General features: G+C 29.5%; 1 protein-coding gene across 1 annotated transcript; it reads right to left on the bottom strand.

The window, feature by feature from the left end:
• Positions 1-335: 335 nt before the first annotated feature.
• Positions 336-20,090, bottom strand: LOC140812391 (putative disease resistance protein At1g50180). The gene is made up of 2 exons (XM_073170646.1): positions 18,812-20,090; positions 336-1,858 (listed from the first exon to the last, which is right to left on the bottom strand). The coding sequence occupies exons 1-2, from the start codon at positions 19,833-19,835 to the stop codon at positions 336-338; spliced, it is 2,547 nt and encodes an 848-aa protein (XP_073026747.1). The 5' UTR covers positions 19,836-20,090.
• Positions 20,091-24,262: the final 4,172 nt, after the last annotated feature.

Below are 24,262 nucleotides of genomic sequence, written 5' to 3'. Positions count from 1 at the left end.
TAACTTATAAACTCTTATATCTTATGAGTTATTTTAGGAGTTTAAAAAATATGATGTCTTACTTTAAAAATAATTTTTAAAATATTTGGATATTGGAATTATAAATATTATTATTAATATTAATAATTATTATTACTATATTAGTTTTTGAAATTAATATGCATGACATATTATACGATGATTAAATTTTTAAAGATAATTTGGTCCGTTGATTCCAAGATGAATTTCTACAATGTTGCACAATTTTTTCGGCAATCACAAGATGAATTTGAAATTTTTTTTGTTAATTTGAACAGAAATGATCATTTAATTTTAAAAGAAAGTAATGTTCTAACTTATGTTACAGATCTTGAAAGATTTGGCATTGCTTCTTCTTCCACTCTCCATCCCACTAAATTCCTCAATCCCTCAAGTATGAGACTCTTGAGCTGAGGAAATCCTTTACTCCCACAAACCATTTCTGTGCCAACAAATGCGTCATCGCATAACCAAAGACTTTGGAGCGTGGGAAGATGTTGTAGTGTTTCCATCGGATCTTCCACAATTTCACTATCAGAAAGCACCAAATGAACAAGATTCTGGAGTAACTGAGGGTCCCAAGTCGGCAATCTCCTTAATTTCCCATCAATTGACAATTTATTGAGTGGGCAATGCATTAACGAATCAATGACACGTGAACCTAGTTCGGAACTCAAATCATGCTCCACATGAATTAGTAAACTTGCCTCCCGAAGCTGATCCTTGAGTTTAGTCATGTGATCAACAACCACAGATAAGGTTTCTATATCAGAAATATGCCCACCAAGACGTCGGAGATTGGTTAATTTGAGGAGATGCTTAGTATGACATAACCGACTACTGAACCCAATCAATGTCTCCAATTCCGTTAAGCCCTCGAGTCCTAGTCTCCCACCAACAATTACCAACGACGACTGCTCCAGAAAGAGATGCCTCAATCGTCCCATCTTACCAATCGAATGCGGTAACTTAATATGAAATGCCGATCGTAGATCCAATGATTGTAAACATGGTAGTTTGCAGACAAATTCTTGCACCTCCCTGACGTCGCTATATCTTATACTCAAATGCTTGAGCATCACTAGTTTCCTCACATCACGAGGTAACTTGTCATCCTCAAATTTGCAGTGTTCCAATACCAAGACTTTGAGAGATCTGAGCAATGCATTGTTGAGTAGATCTTGCCAAATTTTAGTAATATCATAAAGATGACGTCTCCCTTCGTATAGCAATAGAAGAGATCGTAAGTTTGCTTTTTTAAACTGTGCAACACTACATGCGTCGGTATCACCCAAATAGATTGCCAATCTCCGAATTTTTCCTTGAGAATCCTCAAAAAACTTTTCTTCTTTTCCCTTTGACAAACATATCTCTCTCACCACATCATGAAGACGGCATGATTTATATACCCCATCCATTTTCACCTGAACCATGCATTTGCTTGCTAGCTCATTTAAATAACGTTCAGCAACATCCCAAAGAGTTTCATTTCGCCCTTTATCGTCTGCTGAAATCAATCCTTCTGCCATCCATATCAAATATACATCTTCCACCTCAATATCCTCGTCCTCTCGAAAACATCCTAAATACAGGAAGCATAATTTTAGGTAGTAAGGCAATACGTTGTAACTCAAACTTAGCACCTGTTCTACCCTTTTATCATTGGCATCAACACCTTTCCCGTGCTTCAGGTACGAATCCATATTCTTGAGGACCTTATTCCAGTCCCCTGGATTTTGTGGTCCTCGCAAAATTCCACCAATGGCGGATACTGCTAGGGGCAGACACCCACATTTGCGTACCAATTCCCTTCCTATAGCTTCAAACTGTTTCGAGTTGGCTACAAAATATTGTCAAAAATTGAAGGGTGAGCCGTGTAAAGAAAACAAAAAGTCTTGTGCTACGAAATAGTGTCAAAATCTCAATATTTAAGGAAGCAAATTAGTTTCCCAACGTGATTCTTGACTGAACAAAGAAAATATATATATATATATATATATATATATATATATATATATATATATACTATAAATATATGAGTTTGAATTGTGAGCTTATTTTTTTACCCTTTATTTACTTTATATTTTGTCATGTTCATTTGGTTATTTAAGTAATTTTCTATGTTAGTTTAATATGTTAATTAATAGTGTACTTAACTTTCATTTGTGAGTTTTTTTTTTTACCCTTTCATTTGTTTTATATTTTGTCATGTTCATGGGGTACTTTGTGAGCTTACTTTTTTACCATTTATTTATTTTATATTTTGTCATGTTCATTTGGTTCTTTAAGTAATTTTCTATGTTAGTTTAATATGTTAATTAATAGTGTACTTAACTTTCATTTGTGAGTTTTTTTTTTTACCCTTTCATTTGTTTTATATTTTGTCATGTTCATGAGGTTCTTTAAGTCATTTTTCATGTTAGTTTAATATGATAATTAATAGTGTACTTAACTCAATCAAATTAATTATAGTTTTGATACTTATAAATTAATCATAATGTTATACATTTAAAAAATTTGCTAATATTACTAACATCTATCTAATTTATTTTATTTTATCTACTACTATTATAAATATGTCACTTTTATTTGTAACCTTACTATTTTAACGTTTTGTTTATTGTCATTTTTCATATTAGTTTAATTTGATAATTAATAGTGTACTTAACTCAATCAAATTAATTATTATTTTGATTTTATTTTGTAAAATTATTATTTTACCCTTTTTGTTTACTTTTATTTGTAAACTTACTATTTTAACGTTTTGTTTATTGTCATTTTTCATATTAGTTTAATTTGATAATTAATAGTGTACTTAACTCAATCAAATTAATTATTATTTTGATTTTACTTTGTAAACTTACTATTTTACCTTTTTTTGTTTTATAATTTGTATAATGGTTTCTTTAAGTTATTTTCTACGTTAGTTTAATAGGATTATGTTGGGTGCAATAATTGTCTCTGCTTGGTAGAGCAATCGAATCGTGGTGCTTGAGCTGCTGTGTGGTTTAAAAGATTTGAGTTGCACCATTACCACCAGCTATAGCTTTTAGTAAAGCGACAAGCGCTCGGTCCTACAATTGATATAAGAGTCAAGGTCGCTGGTTCGATTCCAATTGATTGCAAGCAATTATTGGGAGGGAGATTGTTGGGTGCAATAATTGTCCCTGCTTGGTAGAGCGATCAAAACGTGATGTTTGAGCTGCTGTGCGGTTTAAAAGATTTGAATTGCACCATTACCACCAGCTATAGCTTTTAGTAAAGCGGCAAGCGCTCGGTCCTACAATGGATTATTCATAAAGCATTTAACTCAATCAAGCTATTTATTATTTTAATTTTACTTTTATTTTTAAATTTAAATTTAATTATTTATACAATGACATCAAATTAATAGAAAATCACTCTCATAATGTTATACATTAAAAAAATTATTAATATTACGAACATTAAAGTAATTAGGAAGACGAATGGAGATGAGTGACGTTGAAAAAAATTAAATAATTATAAAATATTAAGGTCATATAAAACATCTTCTTCCCATTTACAATAGAAATATTTTAAGACTACTTATGTATCAACAAATATATGTGATTGAGAGAAAATATTTGTATGTAGGTGATTTCAATATAAACATTTAAGCTATTTAATCAATTTTCGATAAATGATGTCAAATAAATATTATATTATCTATTAAATATATGATTTTCATTTGTAACCTTACCATTTTACCATATTTTTTTTACAATTAGTCATGTTCATGATGTTATTTAAGTCATTTTTTATGTTAGTTTTATAAGATCATTAATAGTGTACTTAACTCAATCAAACTAATTAGAGATATTTGATTGAGAGAAATGTTTGTATGTAAGTTATTCCAAACAATGTTTTTAAGCTATTTAGTCAATTTTTTATATATGCTGCTAAATAAATATTACTAAATAATATTCTTCATTTGATTATTTTGTGTTCTTGCAATGAGATGGGTTCTTTGACACAGCATTACATGTTTTGGTGTTATATGTCGTTTGTATTTATCATGTTGTGTTTGGATTCCTTATGTGATTTTTTTGTTCACCGAAAGAAAATATAAAACAAAACCATATATCCCACAAAAAAGCTTATTTTTAATTTTTTTTTCCTTGAGATATTTTGTTAATTCTTAAACACATAATGCATGTTTTCAGTTTGCTTAGATTACTTATTTTAGATTACTTATTTTGAAGCGACTTAGAAAATATTAAAAACGATGAAATGTTTCTTCGTTTTTAGCTTATATCTCAGAATATAAAGAGATAATATTTTTTTATTATTGGGACAAATGTATTTCCAGACTTCTGTCTATAAATCAATATTCAAAATTTTTACAACATTATTATATTCTCTATTCAAAATTTTTTATTTAAATTGATTGAATGTATTTGAATTTGAGTTTTTATTTGCTTGATTATATTATTTTTGTAGTATTATTTATTGTGAAATTAATAGGTGGACTAAAAAAATTAGTGGATCTATGAGCCTTCTGGTGGACGACAAACTTGGATAAATTGTTAAAAGAGATAATATCAAGTAGATTTTTGGCATACGATTTTGTTCTAATTAAATGATTAATGCATGATTCTAAATTTTAATTGTATCACAAGTTAACATATGTATTGTCGTTGCCAGATATATTTTGTCAACGGTCTAATATTTTTCTTTGATTTAAGGAAAAATGTTTGACTTCGTATTATATTTTTATTTCTTAAGATTTTATTAAAAGATTTTTCATGATGATTTTGATGCACCATTTTTTCCTTTGTGTGTTTTTTTAAAAAGTAAAATATTTATGAAATCATGACGTTAATAAGGCGCCTTCTCTTTATTTGAAAAAAAATATTGAAAAATTTATAAAAATTTTGAATAATATGAGTGAGTATTTAATTTGAGAGTGATTTATGCTTTTTGTTTCTCGTATATACTTCAATTTCTTTGTTATTGTACTAAATAAATTAGTTTTGAACTTTGAGTTATCATTTTTTTATGGAGGTTGTTTGTGTCATGAATTTTTTAAATTCGTTTTGTTTATTATTGTTGGCGGCAATTGATTTTTCTAATATTCTATTATTTGTCTTTTTGTTTATATAAAAATATGTATGATAGTACACCAATCAAAGCCACATATTTTGGGTCTTATGTTCTACGAAGAGGGTAATATATGATTTCTGTGAATTAATTAATTTATTGGTTCTTCATACATGTAGTTAAGAAATGAATCAAGTTTTGAACAAAAAATTTATGACAAACATAATGGATGAAAAAAACATGTTAAAAATATAATGTTGCATATTACTATGTCCCTATTTCTGTATGATATAATTCAAACACATTTTTTTATATTTTTGAAATTAGGTCTAACTAAGTGACATGAAACATATACATATATATTTGAAGGCGTATTTAAACCAAAATATTAAGATCAAGAATGATTCATATTTAAATTTCAACGCAACACAATGAGGAAGAAATTGGAAAATTGTATGTGTAAACCTTTAAGGGTTATATAATGATTATGTTGCTACTTCATGGTTTGCAACATATTGATGCCATATAAAATATCAATATTTCTCAAAGAATAAACAAAAAGAAAAAATTCTTCATTCAGAAAAAGAAATACATGAAAAAAAATGTATAATTCTCATTCTATTTTTAATGGTATGAGAACAATTCTAAAGCTTTATGGACACAATAGATCAATTTTGTGCATTTTTAGTAAATTGGGACATTGAGCCGGTTGCACTTTATTTCTTTCAATATTATCTCGATAGATTTCGAGGTGGCTAAGATGTTTTTGTCTATTATTTTTAGTTAAAGTGGCTAACAAACTAATTCATGAGATATATGATGGTGACATAGAGAACTACTCGCCAAATAAATTCACTTAGCCGAATAGTTCAAATTGAATTATACAATATTTCATCAAATTAATTTTGTCTATTATAATTTATAAGTTGCTCATGAAATATAAATAGTTGTATTATTAAATGAGATATTGAATAAGACAAATACTTTGATATATATTTGAATGATATTTCATATACATATCTTAATTACGTTATCTGTGTCCTTCTCGAGATTTTTAAAATACAATAATTAATTTTGTATGTCGTTCCACAATATATGTTGGGTGCAATAATTGTCTATGCTTGGTAGAGCGATCGAACCGTGGTGCTTGAGCTGCTGTGCGGTTTAAAAAATTTGAATCGTTGCACCATTACCACCAGCTATAGCTTTTGGTAAAGCGCTTGCAATTGGTATCAGAGCAAAGGTCACGGGTTCGATTCTCATTGATTGCAAGGAGTGCAATTATTGGTCCTTGCAATCAATGGGAGGGAGATTGTTGGGTGCAATAATTGTCCATGTTTGGTAGAGCGATCGAACCGTGGTGCTTGAGCTGCTGTGCGGTTTAAAATATTTGAGTTGCACCATTACTACTAGCTATAGCTTTTGGTAAAGCGACAAGCGCTCGGTCCTACAATATATAAAATATTACAAAACAAAATGTAAACTCGATAGAATAAAATTTGTTTTGTTTATGATATTGAAACTATATCATCTCCATGATATGATGCACGCAATCATTGTTCCAAATCTTCTAAAAAATGACGAACGAAATGACTTTCCTGAATTGCGTCAAATTAAACGATGACACGGTTATAAGATATAGTCATTTGAAAAGTTTTTCAAGTTTTTCTCACAGTGATTGAGAAATAATTGTTAACAATTTATTAAACTTATAGTTATATGTTGATAATTTTGATACTAAATGTATAAAAATGATATTACAAATATCACGATGTTTGAAAAAATTACAGCACCATTCATTGGTTATGTTGTTGAAGAATATATAGGTTATACACACTTTTAGTCTCAAGTAACAATCAATCATGACTAAAAACAACATTTATTCTTATGAATTATAGTTTATGATTGTCAAAAACTGAAAAATCATCCAACAATAAAATAAATATTTGGAAAATAAGATCACTGGATAAAAACAATGTAGAAAACCGAAAAAACGTCCTGATAGGGAAGTAAACTACGAGCATGTCATATCTCAGATGATGATTTTAAATAACATAATAGGTGCTAAAAACGATCATATATATACTTGCTGAGTATACCAAAATGGTTATATATGTATATTATAACAAACTACGACAAAGAGTTGCTAAGTTATCAAAATCAACCAAGAAGTATATTGAAAAGTGTTTCATGTGGATAAGATAACTTTTTCGATTCATATACCGTCTATGGTCATGATTTTTGATTTTGTGGTTTGGTTTGTTTCAATTAATAAATGCTATTAGCCATATTTTAATTCATTTAAATATTATAAAAATTTCGTACTTATATTTCCAGCAATTTAATTGTTCACGTGTAACGCACGTGCACTTTTCTAGTATATATATATATATATATATATAGATTTTTGATATGCTGCATACCTACCGTGCACACTTATGTGAGCACCTATGAGGTGTCACTCACCCATTGGATGCGTAATTTTTCTATATGTGAGCTTATTTTTTTACCCTTTATTTACTTTATATTTTGTCATGTTCATTTGGTTCTTTAAGTAATTTTCTATGTTAGTTTAATATGTTAATTAATAGTGTACTTAACTTTCATTTGTGAGTTTTTTTTTTTACCCTTTCATTTGTTTTATATTTTGTCATGTTCATGGGGTACTTTGTGAGCTTACTTTTTTACCCTTTATTTATTTTATATTTTGTCATGTTCATTTGGTTCTTTAAGTAATTTTCTATGTTAGTTTAATATGTTAATTAATAGTGTACTTAACTTTCATTTGTGAGTTTTTTTTTTTACCCTTTCATTTGTTTTATATTTTGTCATGTTCATGAGGTTCTTTAAGTCATTTTTCATGTTAGTTTAATATGATAATTAATAGTGTACTTAACTCAATCAAATTAATTATAGTTTTGATACTTATAAATTAATCATAATGTTATACATTTAAAAAATTTGCTAATATTACTAACATCTATCTAATTTATTTTATTTTATCTACTACTATTATAAATATGTCACTTTTATTTGTAACCTTACTATTTTAACGTTTTGTTTATTGTCATTTTTCATATTAGTTTAATTTGATAATTAATAGTGTACTTAACTCAATCAAATTAATTATTATTTTGATTTTATTTTGTAAAATTATTATTTTACCCTTTTTGTTTACTTTTATTTGTAAACTTACTATTTTAACGTTTTGTTTATTGTCATTTTTCATATTAGTTTAATTTGATAATTAATAGTGTACTTAACTCAATCAAATTAATTATTATTTTGATTTTACTTTGTAAACTTACTATTTTACCTTTTTTTGTTTTATAATTTGTATAATGGTTTCTTTAAGTTATTTTCTACGTTAGTTTAATAGGATTATGTTGGGTGCAATAATTGTCTCTGCTTGGTAGAGCAATCGAATCGTGGTGCTTGAGCTGCTGTGTGGTTTAAAAGATTTGAGTTGCACCATTACCACCAGCTATAGCTTTTAGTAAAGCGACAAGCGCTCGGTCCTACAATTGATATAAGAGTCAAGGTCGCTGGTTCGATTCCAATTGATTGCAAGCAATTATTGGGAGGGAGATTGTTGGGTGCAATAATTGTCCCTGCTTGGTAGAGCGATCAAAACGTGATGTTTGAGCTGCTGTGCGGTTTAAAAGATTTGAATTGCACCATTACCACCAGCTATAGCTTTTAGTAAAGCGGCAAGCGCTCGGTCCTACAATGGATTATTCATAAAGCATTTAACTCAATCAAGCTATTTATTATTTTAATTTTACTTTTATTTTTAAATTTAAATTTAATTATTTATACAATGACATCAAATTAATAGAAAATCACTCTCATAATGTTATACATTAAAAAAATTATTAATATTACGAACATTAAAGTAATTAGGAAGACGAATGGAGATGAGTGACGTTGAAAAAAATTAAATAATTATAAAATATTAAGGTCATATAAAACATCTTCTTCCCATTTACAATAGAAATATTTTAAGACTACTTATGTATCAACAAATATATGTGATTGAGAGAAAATATTTGTATGTAGGTGATTTCAATATAAACATTTAAGCTATTTAATCAATTTTCGATAAATGATGTCAAATAAATATTATATTATCTATTAAATATATGATTTTCATTTGTAACCTTACCATTTTACCATATTTTTTTTTTACAATTAGTCATGTTCATGATGTTATTTAAGTCATTTTTTATGTTAGTTTTATAAGATCATTAATAGTGTACTTAACTCAATCAAACTAATTAGAGATATTTGATTGAGAGAAATGTTTGTATGTAAGTTATTCCAAACAATGTTTTTAAGCTATTTAGTCAATTTTTTATATATGCTGCTAAATAAATATTACTAAATAATATTCTTCATTTGATTATTTTGTGTTCTTGCAATGAGATGGGTTCTTTGACACAGCATTACATGTTTTGGTGTTATATGTCGTTTGTATTTATCATGTTGTGTTTGGATTCCTTATGTGATTTTTTTGTTCACCGAAAGAAAATATAAAACAAAACCATATATCCCACAAAAAAGCTTATTTTTAATTTTTTTTTCCTTGAGATATTTTGTTAATTCTTAAACACATAATGCATGTTTTCAGTTTGCTTAGATTACTTATTTTAGATTACTTATTTTGAAGCGACTTAGAAAATATTAAAAACGATGAAATGTTTCTTCGTTTTTAGCTTATATCTCAGAATATAAAGAGATAATATTTTTTTATTATTGGGACAAATGTATTTCCAGACTTCTGTCTATAAATCAATATTCAAAATTTTTACAACATTATTATATTCTCTATTCAAAATTTTTTATTTAAATTGATTGAATGTATTTGAATTTGAGTTTTTATTTGCTTGATTATATTATTTTTGTAGTATTATTTATTGTGAAATTAATAGGTGGACTAAAAAAATTAGTGGATCTATGAGCCTTCTGGTGGACGACAAACTTGGATAAATTGTTAAAAGAGATAATATCAAGTAGATTTTTGGCATACGATTTTGTTCTAATTAAATGATTAATGCATGATTCTAAATTTTAATTGTATCACAAGTTAACATATGTATTGTCGTTGCCAGATATATTTTGTCAACGGTCTAATATTTTTCTTTGATTTAAGGAAAAATGTTTGACTTCGTATTATATTTTTATTTCTTAAGATTTTATTAAAAGATTTTCATGATGATTTTGATGCACCATTTTTTCCTTTGTGTGTTTTTTTAAAAAGTAAAATATTTATGAAATCATGACGTTAATAAGGCGCCTTCTCTTTATTTGAAAAAAAATATTGAAAAATTTATAAAAATTTTGAATAATATGAGTGAGTATTTAATTTGAGAGTGATTTATGCTTTTTGTTTCTCGTATATACTTCAATTTCTTTGTTATTGTACTAAATAAATTAGTTTTGAACTTTGAGTTATCATTTTTTTATGGAGGTTGTTTGTGTCATGAATTTTTTAAATTCGTTTTGTTTATTATTGTTGGCGGCAATTGATTTTTCTAATATTCTATTATTTGTCTTTTTGTTTATATAAAAATATGTATGATAGTACACCAATCAAAGCCACATATTTTGGGTCTTATGTTCTACGAAGAGGGTAATATATGATTTCTGTGAATTAATTAATTTATTGGTTCTTCATACATGTAGTTAAGAAATGAATCAAGTTTTGAACAAAAAATTTATGACAAACATAATGGATGAAAAAAACATGTTAAAAATATAATGTTGCATATTACTATGTCCCTATTTCTGTATGATATAATTCAAACACATTTTTTTATATTTTTGAAATTAGGTCTAACTAAGTGACATGAAACATATACATATATATTTGAAGGCGTATTTAAACCAAAATATTAAGATCAAGAATGATTCATATTTAAATTTCAACGCAACACAATGAGGAAGAAATTGGAAAATTGTATGTGTAAACCTTTAAGGGTTATATAATGATTATGTTGCTACTTCATGGTTTGCAACATATTGATGCCATATAAAATATCAATATTTCTCAAAGAATAAACAAAAAGAAAAAATTCTTCATTCAGAAAAAGAAATACATGAAAAAAAATGTATAATTCTCATTCTATTTTTAATGGTATGAGAACAATTCTAAAGCTTTATGGACACAATAGATCAATTTTGTGCATTTTTAGTAAATTGGGACATTGAGCCGGTTGCACTTTATTTCTTTCAATATTATCTCGATAGATTTCGAGGTGGCTAAGATGTTTTTGTCTATTATTTTTAGTTAAAGTGGCTAACAAACTAATTCATGAGATATATGATGGTGACATAGAGAACTACTCGCCAAATAAATTCACTTAGCCGAATAGTTCAAATTGAATTATACAATATTTCATCAAATTAATTTTGTCTATTATAATTTATAAGTTGCTCATGAAATATAAATAGTTGTATTATTAAATGAGATATTGAATAAGACAAATACTTTGATATATATTTGAATGATATTTCATATACATATCTTAATTACGTTATCTGTGTCCTTCTCGAGATTTTTAAAATACAATAATTAATTTTGTATGTCGTTCCACAATATATGTTGGGTGCAATAATTGTCTATGCTTGGTAGAGCGATCGAACCGTGGTGCTTGAGCTGCTGTGCGGTTTAAAAAATTTGAATCGTTGCACCATTACCACCAGCTATAGCTTTTGGTAAAGCGCTTGCAATTGGTATCAGAGCAAAGGTCACGGGTTCGATTCTCATTGATTGCAAGGAGTGCAATTATTGGTCCTTGCAATCAATGGGAGGGAGATTGTTGGGTGCAATAATTGTCCATGTTTGGTAGAGCGATCGAACCGTGGTGCTTGAGCTGCTGTGCGGTTTAAAATATTTGAGTTGCACCATTACTACTAGCTATAGCTTTTGGTAAAGCGACAAGCGCTCGGTCCTACAATATATAAAATATTACAAAACAAAATGTAAACTCGATAGAATAAAATTTGTTTTGTTTATGATATTGAAACTATATCATCTCCATGATATGATGCACGCAATCATTGTTCCAAATCTTCTAAAAAATGACGAACGAAATGACTTTCCTGAATTGCGTCAAATTAAACGATGACACGGTTATAAGATATAGTCATTTGAAAAGTTTTTCAAGTTTTTCTCACAGTGATTGAGAAATAATTGTTAACAATTTATTAAACTTATAGTTATATGTTGATAATTTTGATACTAAATGTATAAAAATGATATTACAAATATCACGATGTTTGAAAAAATTACAGCACCATTCATTGGTTATGTTGTTGAAGAATATATAGGTTATACACACTTTTAGTCTCAAGTAACAATCAATCATGACTAAAAACAACATTTATTCTTATGAATTATAGTTTATGATTGTCAAAAACTGAAAAATCATCCAACAATAAAATAAATATTTGGAAAATAAGATCACTGGATAAAAACAATGTAGAAAACCGAAAAAACGTCCTGATAGGGAAGTAAACTACGAGCATGTCATATCTCAGATGATGATTTTAAATAACATAATAGGTGCTAAAAACGATCATATATATACTTGCTGAGTATACCAAAATGGTTATATATGTATATTATAACAAACTACGACAAAGAGTTGCTAAGTTATCAAAATCAACCAAGAAGTATATTGAAAAGTGTTTCATGTGGATAAGATAACTTTTTCGATTCATATACCGTCTATGGTCATGATTTTTGATTTTGTGGTTTGGTTTGTTTCAATTAATAAATGCTATTAGCCATATTTTAATTCATTTAAATATTATAAAAATTTCGTACTTATATTTCCAGCAATTTAATTGTTCACGTGTAACGCACGTGCACTTTTCTAGTATATATATATATATATATATATAGATTTTTGATATGCTGCATACCTACCGTGCACACTTATGTGAGCACCTATGAGGTGTCACTCACCCATTGGATGCGTAATTTTTCTATATGTGAGCTTATTTTTTTACCCTTTATTTACTTTATATTTTGTCATGTTCATTTGGTTCTTTAAGTAATTTTCTATGTTAGTTTAATATGTTAATTAATAGTGTACTTAACTTTCATTTGTGAGTTTTTTTTTTTACCCTTTCATTTGTTTTATATTTTGTCATGTTCATGGGGTACTTTGTGAGCTTACTTTTTTACCCTTTATTTATTTTATATTTTGTCATGTTCATTTGGTTCTTTAAGTAATTTTCTATGTTAGTTTAATATGTTAATTAATAGTGTACTTAACTTTCATTTGTGAGTTTTTTTTTTTACCCTTTCATTTGTTTTATATTTTGTCATGTTCATGAGGTTCTTTAAGTCATTTTTCATGTTAGTTTAATATGATAATTAATAGTGTACTTAACTCAATCAAATTAATTATAGTTTTGATACTTATAAATTAATCATAATGTTATACATTTAAAAAATTTGCTAATATTACTAACATCTATCTAATTTATTTTATTTTATCTACTACTATTATAAATATGTCACTTTTATTTGTAACCTTACTATTTTAACGTTTTGTTTATTGTCATTTTTCATATTAGTTTAATTTGATAATTAATAGTGTACTTAACTCAATCAAATTAATTATTATTTTGATTTTATTTTGTAAAATTATTATTTTACCCTTTTTGTTTACTTTTATTTGTAAACTTACTATTTTAACGTTTTGTTTATTGTCATTTTTCATATTAGTTTAATTTGATAATTAATAGTGTACTTAACTCAATCAAATTAATTATTATTTTGATTTTACTTTGTAAACTTACTATTTTACCCTTTTTTGTTTTATAATTTGTATAATGGTTTCTTTAAGTTATTTTCTACGTTAGTTTAATAGGATTATGTTGGGTGCAATAATTGTCTCTGCTTGGTAGAGCAATCGAATCGTGGTGCTTGAGCTGCTGTGTGGTTTAAAAGATTTGAGTTGCACCATTACCACCAGCTATAGCTTTTAGTAAAGCGACAAGCGCTCGGTCCTACAATTGATATAAGAGTCAAGGTCGCTGGTTCGATTCCAATTGATTGCAAGCAATTATTGGGAGGGAGATTGTTGGGTGCAATAATTGTCCCTGCTTGGTAGAGCGATCAAAACGTGATGTTTGAGCTGCTGTGCGGTTTAAAAGATTTGAATTGCACCATTACCACCAGCTATAGCTTTTAGTAAAGCGGCAAGCGCTCGGTCCTACAATGGATTATTCATAAAGCATTTAACTCAATCAAGCTATTTATTATTTTAATTTTACTTTTATTTTTAAATTTAAATTTAATTATTTATACAATGACATCAAATTAATAGAAAATCACTCTCATAATGTTATACATTAAAAAAATTATTAATATTACGAACATTAAAGTAATTAGGAAGACGAATGGAGATGAGTGACGTTGAAAAAAATTAAATAATTATAAAATATTAAGGTCATATAAAACATCTTCTTCCCATTTACAATAGAAATATTTTAAGACTACTTATGTATCAACAAATATATGTGATTGAGAGAAAATATTTGTATGTAGGTGATTTCAATATAAACATTTAAGCTATTTAATCAATTTTCGATAAATGATGTCAAATAAATATTATATTATCTATTAAATATATGATTTTCATTTGTAACCTTACCATTTTACCATATTTTTTTTACAATTAGTCATGTTCATGATGTTATTTAAGTCATTTTTTATGTTAGTTTTATAAGATCATTAATAGTGTACTTAACTCAATCAAACTAATTAGAGATATTTGATTGAGAGAAATGTTTGTATGTAAGTTATTCCAAACAATGTTTTTAAGCTATTTAGTCAATTTTTTATATATGCTGCTAAATAAATATTACTAAATAATATTCTTCATTTGATTATTTTGTGTTCTTGCAATGAGATGGGTTCTTTGACACAGCATTACATGTTTTGGTGTTATATGTCGTTTGTATTTATCATGTTGTGTTTGGATTCCTTATGTGATTTTTTTGTTCACCGAAAGAAAATATAAAACAAAACCATATATCCCACAAAAAAGCTTATTTTTAATTTTTTTTTCCTTGAGATATTTTGTTAATTCTTAAACACATAATGCATGTTTTCAGTTTGCTTAGATTACTTATTTTAGATTACTTATTTTGAAGCGACTTAGAAAATATTAAAAACGATGAAATGTTTCTTCGTTTTTAGCTTATATCTCAGAATATAAAGAGATAATATTTTTTTATTATTGGGACAAATGTATTTCCAGACTTCTGTCTATAAATCAATATTCAAAATTTTTACAACATTATTATATTCTCTATTCAAAATTTTTTATTTAAATTGATTGAATGTATTTGAATTTGAGTTTTTATTTGCTTGATTATATTATTTTTGTAGTATTATTTATTGTGAAATTAATAGGTGGACTAAAAAAATTAGTGGATCTATGAGCCTTCTGGTGGACGACAAACTTGGATAAATTGTTAAAAGAGATAATATCAAGTAGATTTTTGGCATACGATTTTGTTCTAATTAAATGATTAATGCATGATTCTAAATTTTAATTGTATCACAAGTTAACATATGTATTGTCGTTGCCAGATATATTTTGTCAACGGTCTAATATTTTTCTTTGATTTAAGGAAAAATGTTTGACTTCGTATTATATTTTTATTTCTTAAGATTTTATTAAAAGATTTTTCATGATGATTTTGATGCACCATTTTTTCCTTTGTGTGTTTTTTAAAAAGTAAAATATTTATGAAATCATGACGTTAATAAGGCGCCTTCTCTTTATTTGAAAAAAAATATTGAAAAATTTATAAAAATTTTGAATAATATGAGTGAGTATTTAATTTGAGAGTGATTTATGCTTTTTGTTTCTCGTATATACTTCAATTTCTTTGTTATTGTACTAAATAAATTAGTTTTGAACTTTGAGTTATCATTTTTTTATGGAGGTTGTTTGTGTCATGAATTTTTTAAATTCGTTTTGTTTATTATTGTTGGCGGCAATTGATTTTTCTAATATTCTATTATTTGTCTTTTTGTTTATATAAAAATATGTATGATAGTACACCAATCAAAGCCACATATTTTGGGTCTTATGTTCTACGAAGAGGGTAATGTATGATTTCTGTGAATTAATTAATTTATTGGTTCTTCATACATGTAGTTAAGAAATGAATCAAGTTTTGAACAAAAAATTTATGACAAACATAATGGATGAAAAAAACATGTTAAAAATATAATGTTGCATATTACTATGTCCCTATTTCTGTATGATATAATTCAAACACATTTTTTTATATTTTTGAAATTAGGTCTAACTAAGTGACATGAAACATATACATATATATTTGAAGGCGTATTTAAACCAAAATATTAAGATCAAGAATGATTCATATTTAAATTTCAACGCAACACAATGAGGAAGAAATTGGAAAATTGTATGTGTAAACCTTTAAGGGTTATATAATGATTATGTTGCTACTTCATGGTTTGCAACATATTGATGCCATATAAAATATCAATATTTCTCAAAGAATAAACAAAAAGAAAAAATTCTTCATTCAGAAAAAGAAATACATGAAAAAAAATGTATAATTCTCATTCTATTTTTAATGGTATGAGAACAATTCTAAAGCTTCATGGACACAATAGATCAATTTTGTGCATTTTTAGTAAATTGGGACATTGAGCCGGTTGCACTTTATTTCTTTCAATATTATCTCGATAGATTTCGAGGTGGCTAAGATGTTTTTGTCTATTATTTTTAGTTAAAGTGGCTAACAAACTAATTCATGAGATATATGATGGTGACATAGAGAACTACTCGCCAAATAAATTCACTTAGCCGAATAGTTCAAATTGAATTATACAATATTTCATCAAATTAATTTTGTCTATTATAATTTATAAGTTGCTCATGAAATATAAATAGTTGTATTATTAAATGAGATATTGAATAAGACAAATACTTTGATATATATATTTGAATGATATTTCATATACATATCTTAATTACGTTATCTGTGTCCTTCTCGAGATTTTTAAAATACAATAATTAATTTTGTATGTCGTTCCACAATATATGTTGGGTGCAATAATTGTCTATGCTTGGTAGAGCGATCGAACCGTGGTGCTTGAGCTGCTGTGCGGTTTAAAAAATTTGAATCGTTGCACCATTACCACCAGCTATAGCTTTTGGTAAAGCGCTTGCAATTGGTATCAGAGCAAAGGTCACGGGTTCGATTCTCATTGATTGCAAGGAGTGCAATTATTGGTCCTTGCAATCAATGGGAGGGAGATTGTTGGGTGCAATAATTGTCCATGTTTGGTAGAGCGATCGAACCGTGGTGCTTGAGCTGCTGTGCGGTTTAAAATATTTGAGTTGCACCATTACTACTAGCTATAGCTTTTGGTAAAGCGACAAGCGCTCGGTCCTACAATATATAAAATATTACAAAACAAAATGTAAACTCGATAGAATAAAATTTGTTTTGTTTATGATATTGAAACTATATCATCTCCATGATATGATGCACGCAATCATTGTTCCAAATCTTCTAAAAAATGACGAACGAAATGACTTTCCTGAATTGCGTCAAATTAAACGATGACACGGTTATAAGATATAGTCATTTGAAAAGTTTTTCAAGTTTTTCTCACAGTGATTGAGAAATAATTGTTAACAATTTATTAAACTTATAGTTATATGTTGATAATTTTGATACTAAATGTATAAAAATGATATTACAAATATCACGATGTTTGAAAAAATTACAGCACCATTCATTGGTTATGTTGTTGAAGAATATATAGGTTATACACACTTTTAGTCTCAAGTAACAATCAATCATGACTAAAAACAACATTTATTCTTATGAATTATAGTTTATGATTGTCAAAAACTGAAAAATCATCCAACAATAAAATAAATATTTGGAAAATAAGATCACTGGATAAAAACAATGTAGAAAACCGAAAAAACGTCCTGATAGGGAAGTAAACTACGAGCATGTCATATCTCAGATGATGATTTTAAATAACATAATAGGTGCTAAAAACGATCATATATATACTTGCTGAGTATACCAAAATGGTTATATATGTATATTATAACAAACTACGACAAAGAGTTGCTAAGTTATCAAAATCAACCAAGAAGTATATTGAAAAGTGTTTCATGTGGATAAGATAACTTTTTCGATTCATATACCGTCTATGGTCATGATTTTTGATTTTGTGGTTTGGTTTGTTTCAATTAATAAATGCTATTAGCCATATTTTAATTCATTTAAATATTATAAAAATTTCGTACTTATATTTCCAGCAATTTAATTGTTCACGTGTAACGCACGTGCACTTTTCTAGTATATATATATATATATATATATATATATAGAGTTTTGATATGCTGCATACCTACCGTGCACACTTATGTGAGCACCTATGAGGTGTCACTCACCCATTGGATGCGTAATTTTTCTATATTTCATCACATCTAATGAGTGAGTGACACATCATAGGTGCTCACATAGGTGTGCACGATAGGTGTGCAGCATATCAAAACTATATATATATATATATATATATATATATATATATATATATATATATATATATATATATATATATATATATAAGAGATCTATTTTGTTGGACTTGGATTTTGGGTTATTACAAGTATCGATCGACCAACATGATAAAACTAACCTTCAGATTGATGGATGGGAAGAGCTATCTTTTGAAGCAGATCCCAACTTTCATCTTCCGTCAAGAAATCTAGTTTGTAGACAAATTCTGTGTCTACGATCAATTCGTTTCGAGTGGTGAGCAAAATTTTGGATTTCGATTCTGCAAGCGGAAATGCATTCTTTAAGATATTCCAATGATCAATTTCCCATATATCATCAAGAACCACCAGACACTTCTTCTGTTTCTGTATATCATATAGTTCTCTCACCAATTCAGCTTCCTCCATTCTCGTTACTCGTTCATTGTTTTCTCCCGGAAGAAGTTGCCTCAATATTTCCTGCAAAATAGCTTCTGGTTGAAGTTTCTGCGTAATGCAAACCCAAGCACGAGCTTCAAAACAGAATAGTACATCCTTGTGTTGGTAAATTTTCCTGGCAAGAGTGGTCTTCCCCAAACCACCCATCCCACATATAGAAATCACTCGAGATGACCTATCATCATTTTTCATACGCAATACAAGAAGATCTATATCATTCTTCATCCCAACGAAGTGCTCTTCAATCCCATGACCGTATGTCTGCCTTAGCAATCGTTGATCGTCATTGCATCCGAAACTTGATGAGCCCTCCCCTTTACTTAAAGACTCCAATTTGTTAGTGAGTTCAGCCATGCGAGACATAATACCAGCAGTCTCCTTCCCTATCTCTTGAAGAGCCAAACACTCACCCAATATGCAAGCGAATCTTTTGAGCCTTTTTTTCAAGTTCTTGGCTCCTCTTTTTGATGCAACTTCAACAGCATATTTTTCAAGAACATCCTCAGCCCTTGTTGCCAGATCCATAAGTTCTGAAACCCAACCATGCACGATGTCAGAGTTGTATATGTCCCGCCTCTTGTCGGCATCCTTCAAGAAACGGCGCATCTCTTGAAGCTCCCTTCCGACATCCTCAACCTGACCTTCGACACCTGATAAAAACTTCACTTCTTCGATCAATAGATCACGCAGCGTTTCCAAAGCCACTGTTGCAGCAGCATCAACCATCTTTTAATTAGTCAAGAGTTCTTGCAAGAAGAATTTTTCACAGAGAGATCGTATAAAACCAAGTAAATATTCAAATTAGAACTGAAAATTTTAGCAAACACCGATTTGGTAAAAATCTCTTTCACTCACCTTATATATAGTTGAAGTTTCTTTAGTTCATCCAATTATACGACCATATTCCCATGTGATTTTCCTTTCTTTTTTGCTTTTTTCACAGAATAATTAGAAGTGCACAAAATACAATAAAAGTATCTCCAAATGTGAAATTGAAGACCGTCTTTTTCTTTGCCTTTTTTTCTTTTTATCGTGGTGTGGACCCGCCAAAAATTATTTTGTATCCTTCACACCAAATCGTGTATTCGACAAAAAATCATGTATTTAATATTTTAATTGTTACGTAAAATAAAATATAAATCAGATCTTTGATCGCATATTTAAAAAGTAAAATAAAAATTTAAGAAGATCAACTAACTATGGGGGGAACCTCACATAATTTTATTATTAATTGAAATTATTAATTAATATTTCTCCAAATATAGCATAGATTCGTTCTTCTATGAACCACAACCGGTAAAACATATTCAACTAAATGTTTACAATTCATACCTCCACTTTTTTATTTTGATGAGGACTCATTTCTCCACTTTAAAAAGCTAAAAGTTATTAAATACCTTTAAAAAATAAATAACATTACATTTATTAAAACAACAAGTCACCCCTTAAAAATTTTGAAAAATCTTTCATAGTTTATAACAACGCAGCATGTATCTTCATCATTAGGCTATTTACTTATAGGTAAATCTCTGCTTTTCCTGCGGGTTATCTAGATGTGAGCTCAATTTACTACATAGAAAAGACTTGTATGATTATTAAGTTTAAAATATTTGAGTTGCAATGTTTAATACCAGCGATAATTTTTCATAAAACATCAAGAGAGTGATCCTACAATTGATCTGTTATGATCGAAGATAGAGTTTATGAGGATTAAATAAACTCTTTAAATTTTTAAAAACTCAAGCTGATCTTAACAATTGTTAGTTGTCAATGTTTGTTTCTTGATCAGCTAGATGCAGTTAAAACAACTTGAAATGAATTTTGAAGTGTGAAAAGGTCTGACTGGACTAGTAATATGATTTATATTCAAATTAAAAGTCTTTTAACACGGATAACAGATAGATATATAAAACAGATGGACTTTAAATGATTGAAATAAGTAACACGAGATATATGGAACTTCGAATAAAATATCTCTATACGTCTCCCCTTCTTTCATTTAAGAAATAATTCACTAAAAGACTTTAATTTATACAACAAATAATGTGAATCTTATTACGAATAAATAGCAAACACGATTAAAACTAAATCGCACCTTCTATTCAATTACAATATTAAGATCCGTGTGTTTTCCCGATCTTTTGATTCAAGTATGGTGTGTTATTCACCTCTAAACTAGCAAGAGTTTAGCAACAAATAAACACGAGGATAAACAATCGAAAACTATATGAACCTTCGAAAAACTTTGCCTACGACAATCCGCACAAGCAACGATCGACAAACGCCACAAAGTTAGAAACTTTGATAAGTTTGATTTGATTTTGACAAAGCTTGGCTTTGAAAAGTTGAGAGAAAAATCTCAAAGTTTTGATAAACTCAAATTTTATTAAACAATTGTGTATAAAAATTCGTTCAAAATCCTTTACATGTCACAAAGATATCAAAATCTAGACTCCAAAATACTTAAAACTCTAATTAAGACAATATTAAAATTCGCACAAAACGACGCGCGCCCGGGCAGTAAGATATTATCGCTCGAGCGCCGAGGGTTCTGCACTATGCGCGCTCGGGCGGTAAGTTTTGACCGCTCGGGCGCGAGGCGTTCGGGAGGTTTTCTTCTCGGGCAGAAAGGTGGCGCTCGGGCGGTATTCTTTGACCGCTCGGGCGCCAATGTTGCTGGAATCTCCTTCCTTTATCACTTGAATAACGTTCCTTTGGCTCCCAAACTTGCTCCCATTCATCATGAACCCTTCAGCACTTTGCACCTCATGTGTACGTCCTTCTTCATTGCTCATAAGCCCTTGCAATGCTTCCTTGAATTTCTTCAGTCGTCCCCTCGCGATTGGTCCCTCCGGCAACTGTAAATGGTCACATGCTTTCCTTGAAGCTTGACCATCCGTGTTCGCATCATCCTCCCCTTCTTGAAAAGGATTTGTCCTCAAATCTAGCTCATCACCTACACACAAATGAGGCAAGTTAGTAATAACGAAGATTATGTGACCAACATGCTTACCCCGAAATCCAATTTTGTAGGTACTATCGACCACGTGCTCTATCAATGCTTTGACTCCTAGCTCCGTACGTGCCTTCACTGTCAATTCAACAACGACAACAACAACATACACCAAACGAGTGACACCAAACGATAAGATATCATTAACTATCACAAATATCAAATTCCTCCCCTTCTTAGACCTAGTTAACACCAAAATAAAGTCCACACACACATACCACCATGGTTCACTAGGAATAAGAGTTGTATCATGCAATGAATATGAAATGAAAAATTTATTCTCTTTAAACATATATCCACCATGAATGGAAGGATTATCATATTCAATCATGCAACGTGCAAAATCATCACTAACCACATATGAATCATGCAATTTATCACTACTCTCAAATCCATAACAATCAAAGAATAAAGATAAATTTACATCTGATCCCCTTAGCACCAAACTTGCAACCCATCCCACAAATTCGTGAAAACAAAACAACACAATTTTAAGGTAAGGAAGAAAGTCATACCTCATAGTTGTTGTAGTGACAACTAACCTTACCTTGTCGTGATTGCACTTGCTCTCTCGAGACTCGATCTTTTGGGTTCTCCCTTCGACAAGACTCACTTGTCTCCTCGCCATGATAACTCCAAGATCCTGCAAATAAGAAATAGCAATGCTCGGGATTGAACCGGCGATTTCATCACCATATGGATAAACCACTTTGTACAAAGGTACATGAAATGGTTTATATAAAAATAAGCAACTCTCAACCTCACTCTTTTCACTCCTTTGGGCCATCAAATTATTTTTCTTTTCTTTTGCTTTGGCCTCTTTTTCTCTCTTTTTTCTTTTCTATGGTCATCTCACTCTTTTGCTCACTCTTTCTTTCGACCATCTCTTTTTCTTTTTCTTTTTCTAAGGCTATCTCACTTTTTTGAACACTCTTTTTTCGGCCTCATCTTTTTTTCTCTTTTTCAATTGATCCTCAAGTATTTGTTTTGGTGACAAAGGAAGCAATACAATTGGTTCTTTGTTTAGGACAAAGGAGTACCTATTCTTGAAACCATCATGTGTTACCTTCCTATCAAATTGCCAAGGCCTACCCAACAAGATATGACAAGCATGCATGGGTACTACATCACACAAAACCTCATCCACATACTTCCCAATAGAAAAGGGAACTAGAACTTGCCTATTTACCTTCACTTCCGCACAGTCATTCAACCATTGAAGCCTATATGGTTGAGGATGTTTTATTATAGGCAATCCCAATTTTTCCACCATCTCAACGCTAGCCACATTGGCACAACTCCCTCCATCTATAATAACATTGCAAACCTTTTCGTTTACAAAGCATCTAGTATGGAACAAGTTCCCCCTTTGATTGGTCTCCTCCTCCTCAACTTGGCCAATCATGATACGCCTCGTCACCAATGCTTCACCTACAACCGCCTCATATCCCTCATCGGGATCCTCCAACTCCGGCATCTCATCATCACACTCACTTTGGGACTCATATTCACCATAATCATTTAAAAACATGACCCTTTTGTTAGGACACTCACTAGCAATATGACCTAACCCTTGGCACCTAAAACATTTTGTATCTCTAGAACGATTAGAAGGAGTTTCAGTTTTACCTTGGACTCCTTGCTTAGGTACCTCTGGCTTAGTGTCAAATTTCGATTTGGCCACCACTTTATTTTCCTCATGTTTCACAACATTGGATTGCCAAGAAGATGATGAACCTCCAGTTTGGTGGGTTCGGCCAACTCCACGTCTTTTGATTTGTTGCTCCACTTTAATGGCCATTTGCACCATCTCGTCTAGCTCTAAGTAGTGCCGAAGCTCCACTTGATCTTGAATCTCCCTGTTCAAACCACAAAGAAAACGAGTCATGGTTGCTTCCTTGTCTTCCTCAATGTTGGTCCTAATCATGACTACCTCCATCTCCTTATAGTAGTCCTCCACACTCTTTAACCCTTGCCTCAAAGTTTGTAGCCTCTTAAACATCTCTCTAAAGTAGTGGTTTGGCACAAACCTCTTCCTCATAACTCTCTTCATCTCATCCCATGTCTCAATAGGCCTCTCATTATACCTTCTTTTAGTGGTCACTAGTTGATCCCACCAAATGAGTGCATAATCCATAAA

The sequence above is a fragment of the Primulina eburnea genome, chromosome 14, assembly GCF_022965805.1.
Source record: "Primulina eburnea isolate SZY01 chromosome 14, ASM2296580v1, whole genome shotgun sequence".
NCBI lineage: Eukaryota > Viridiplantae > Streptophyta > Magnoliopsida > Lamiales > Gesneriaceae > Primulina > Primulina eburnea.
This window is presented reverse-complemented; position numbering and strand designations above follow the sequence as displayed.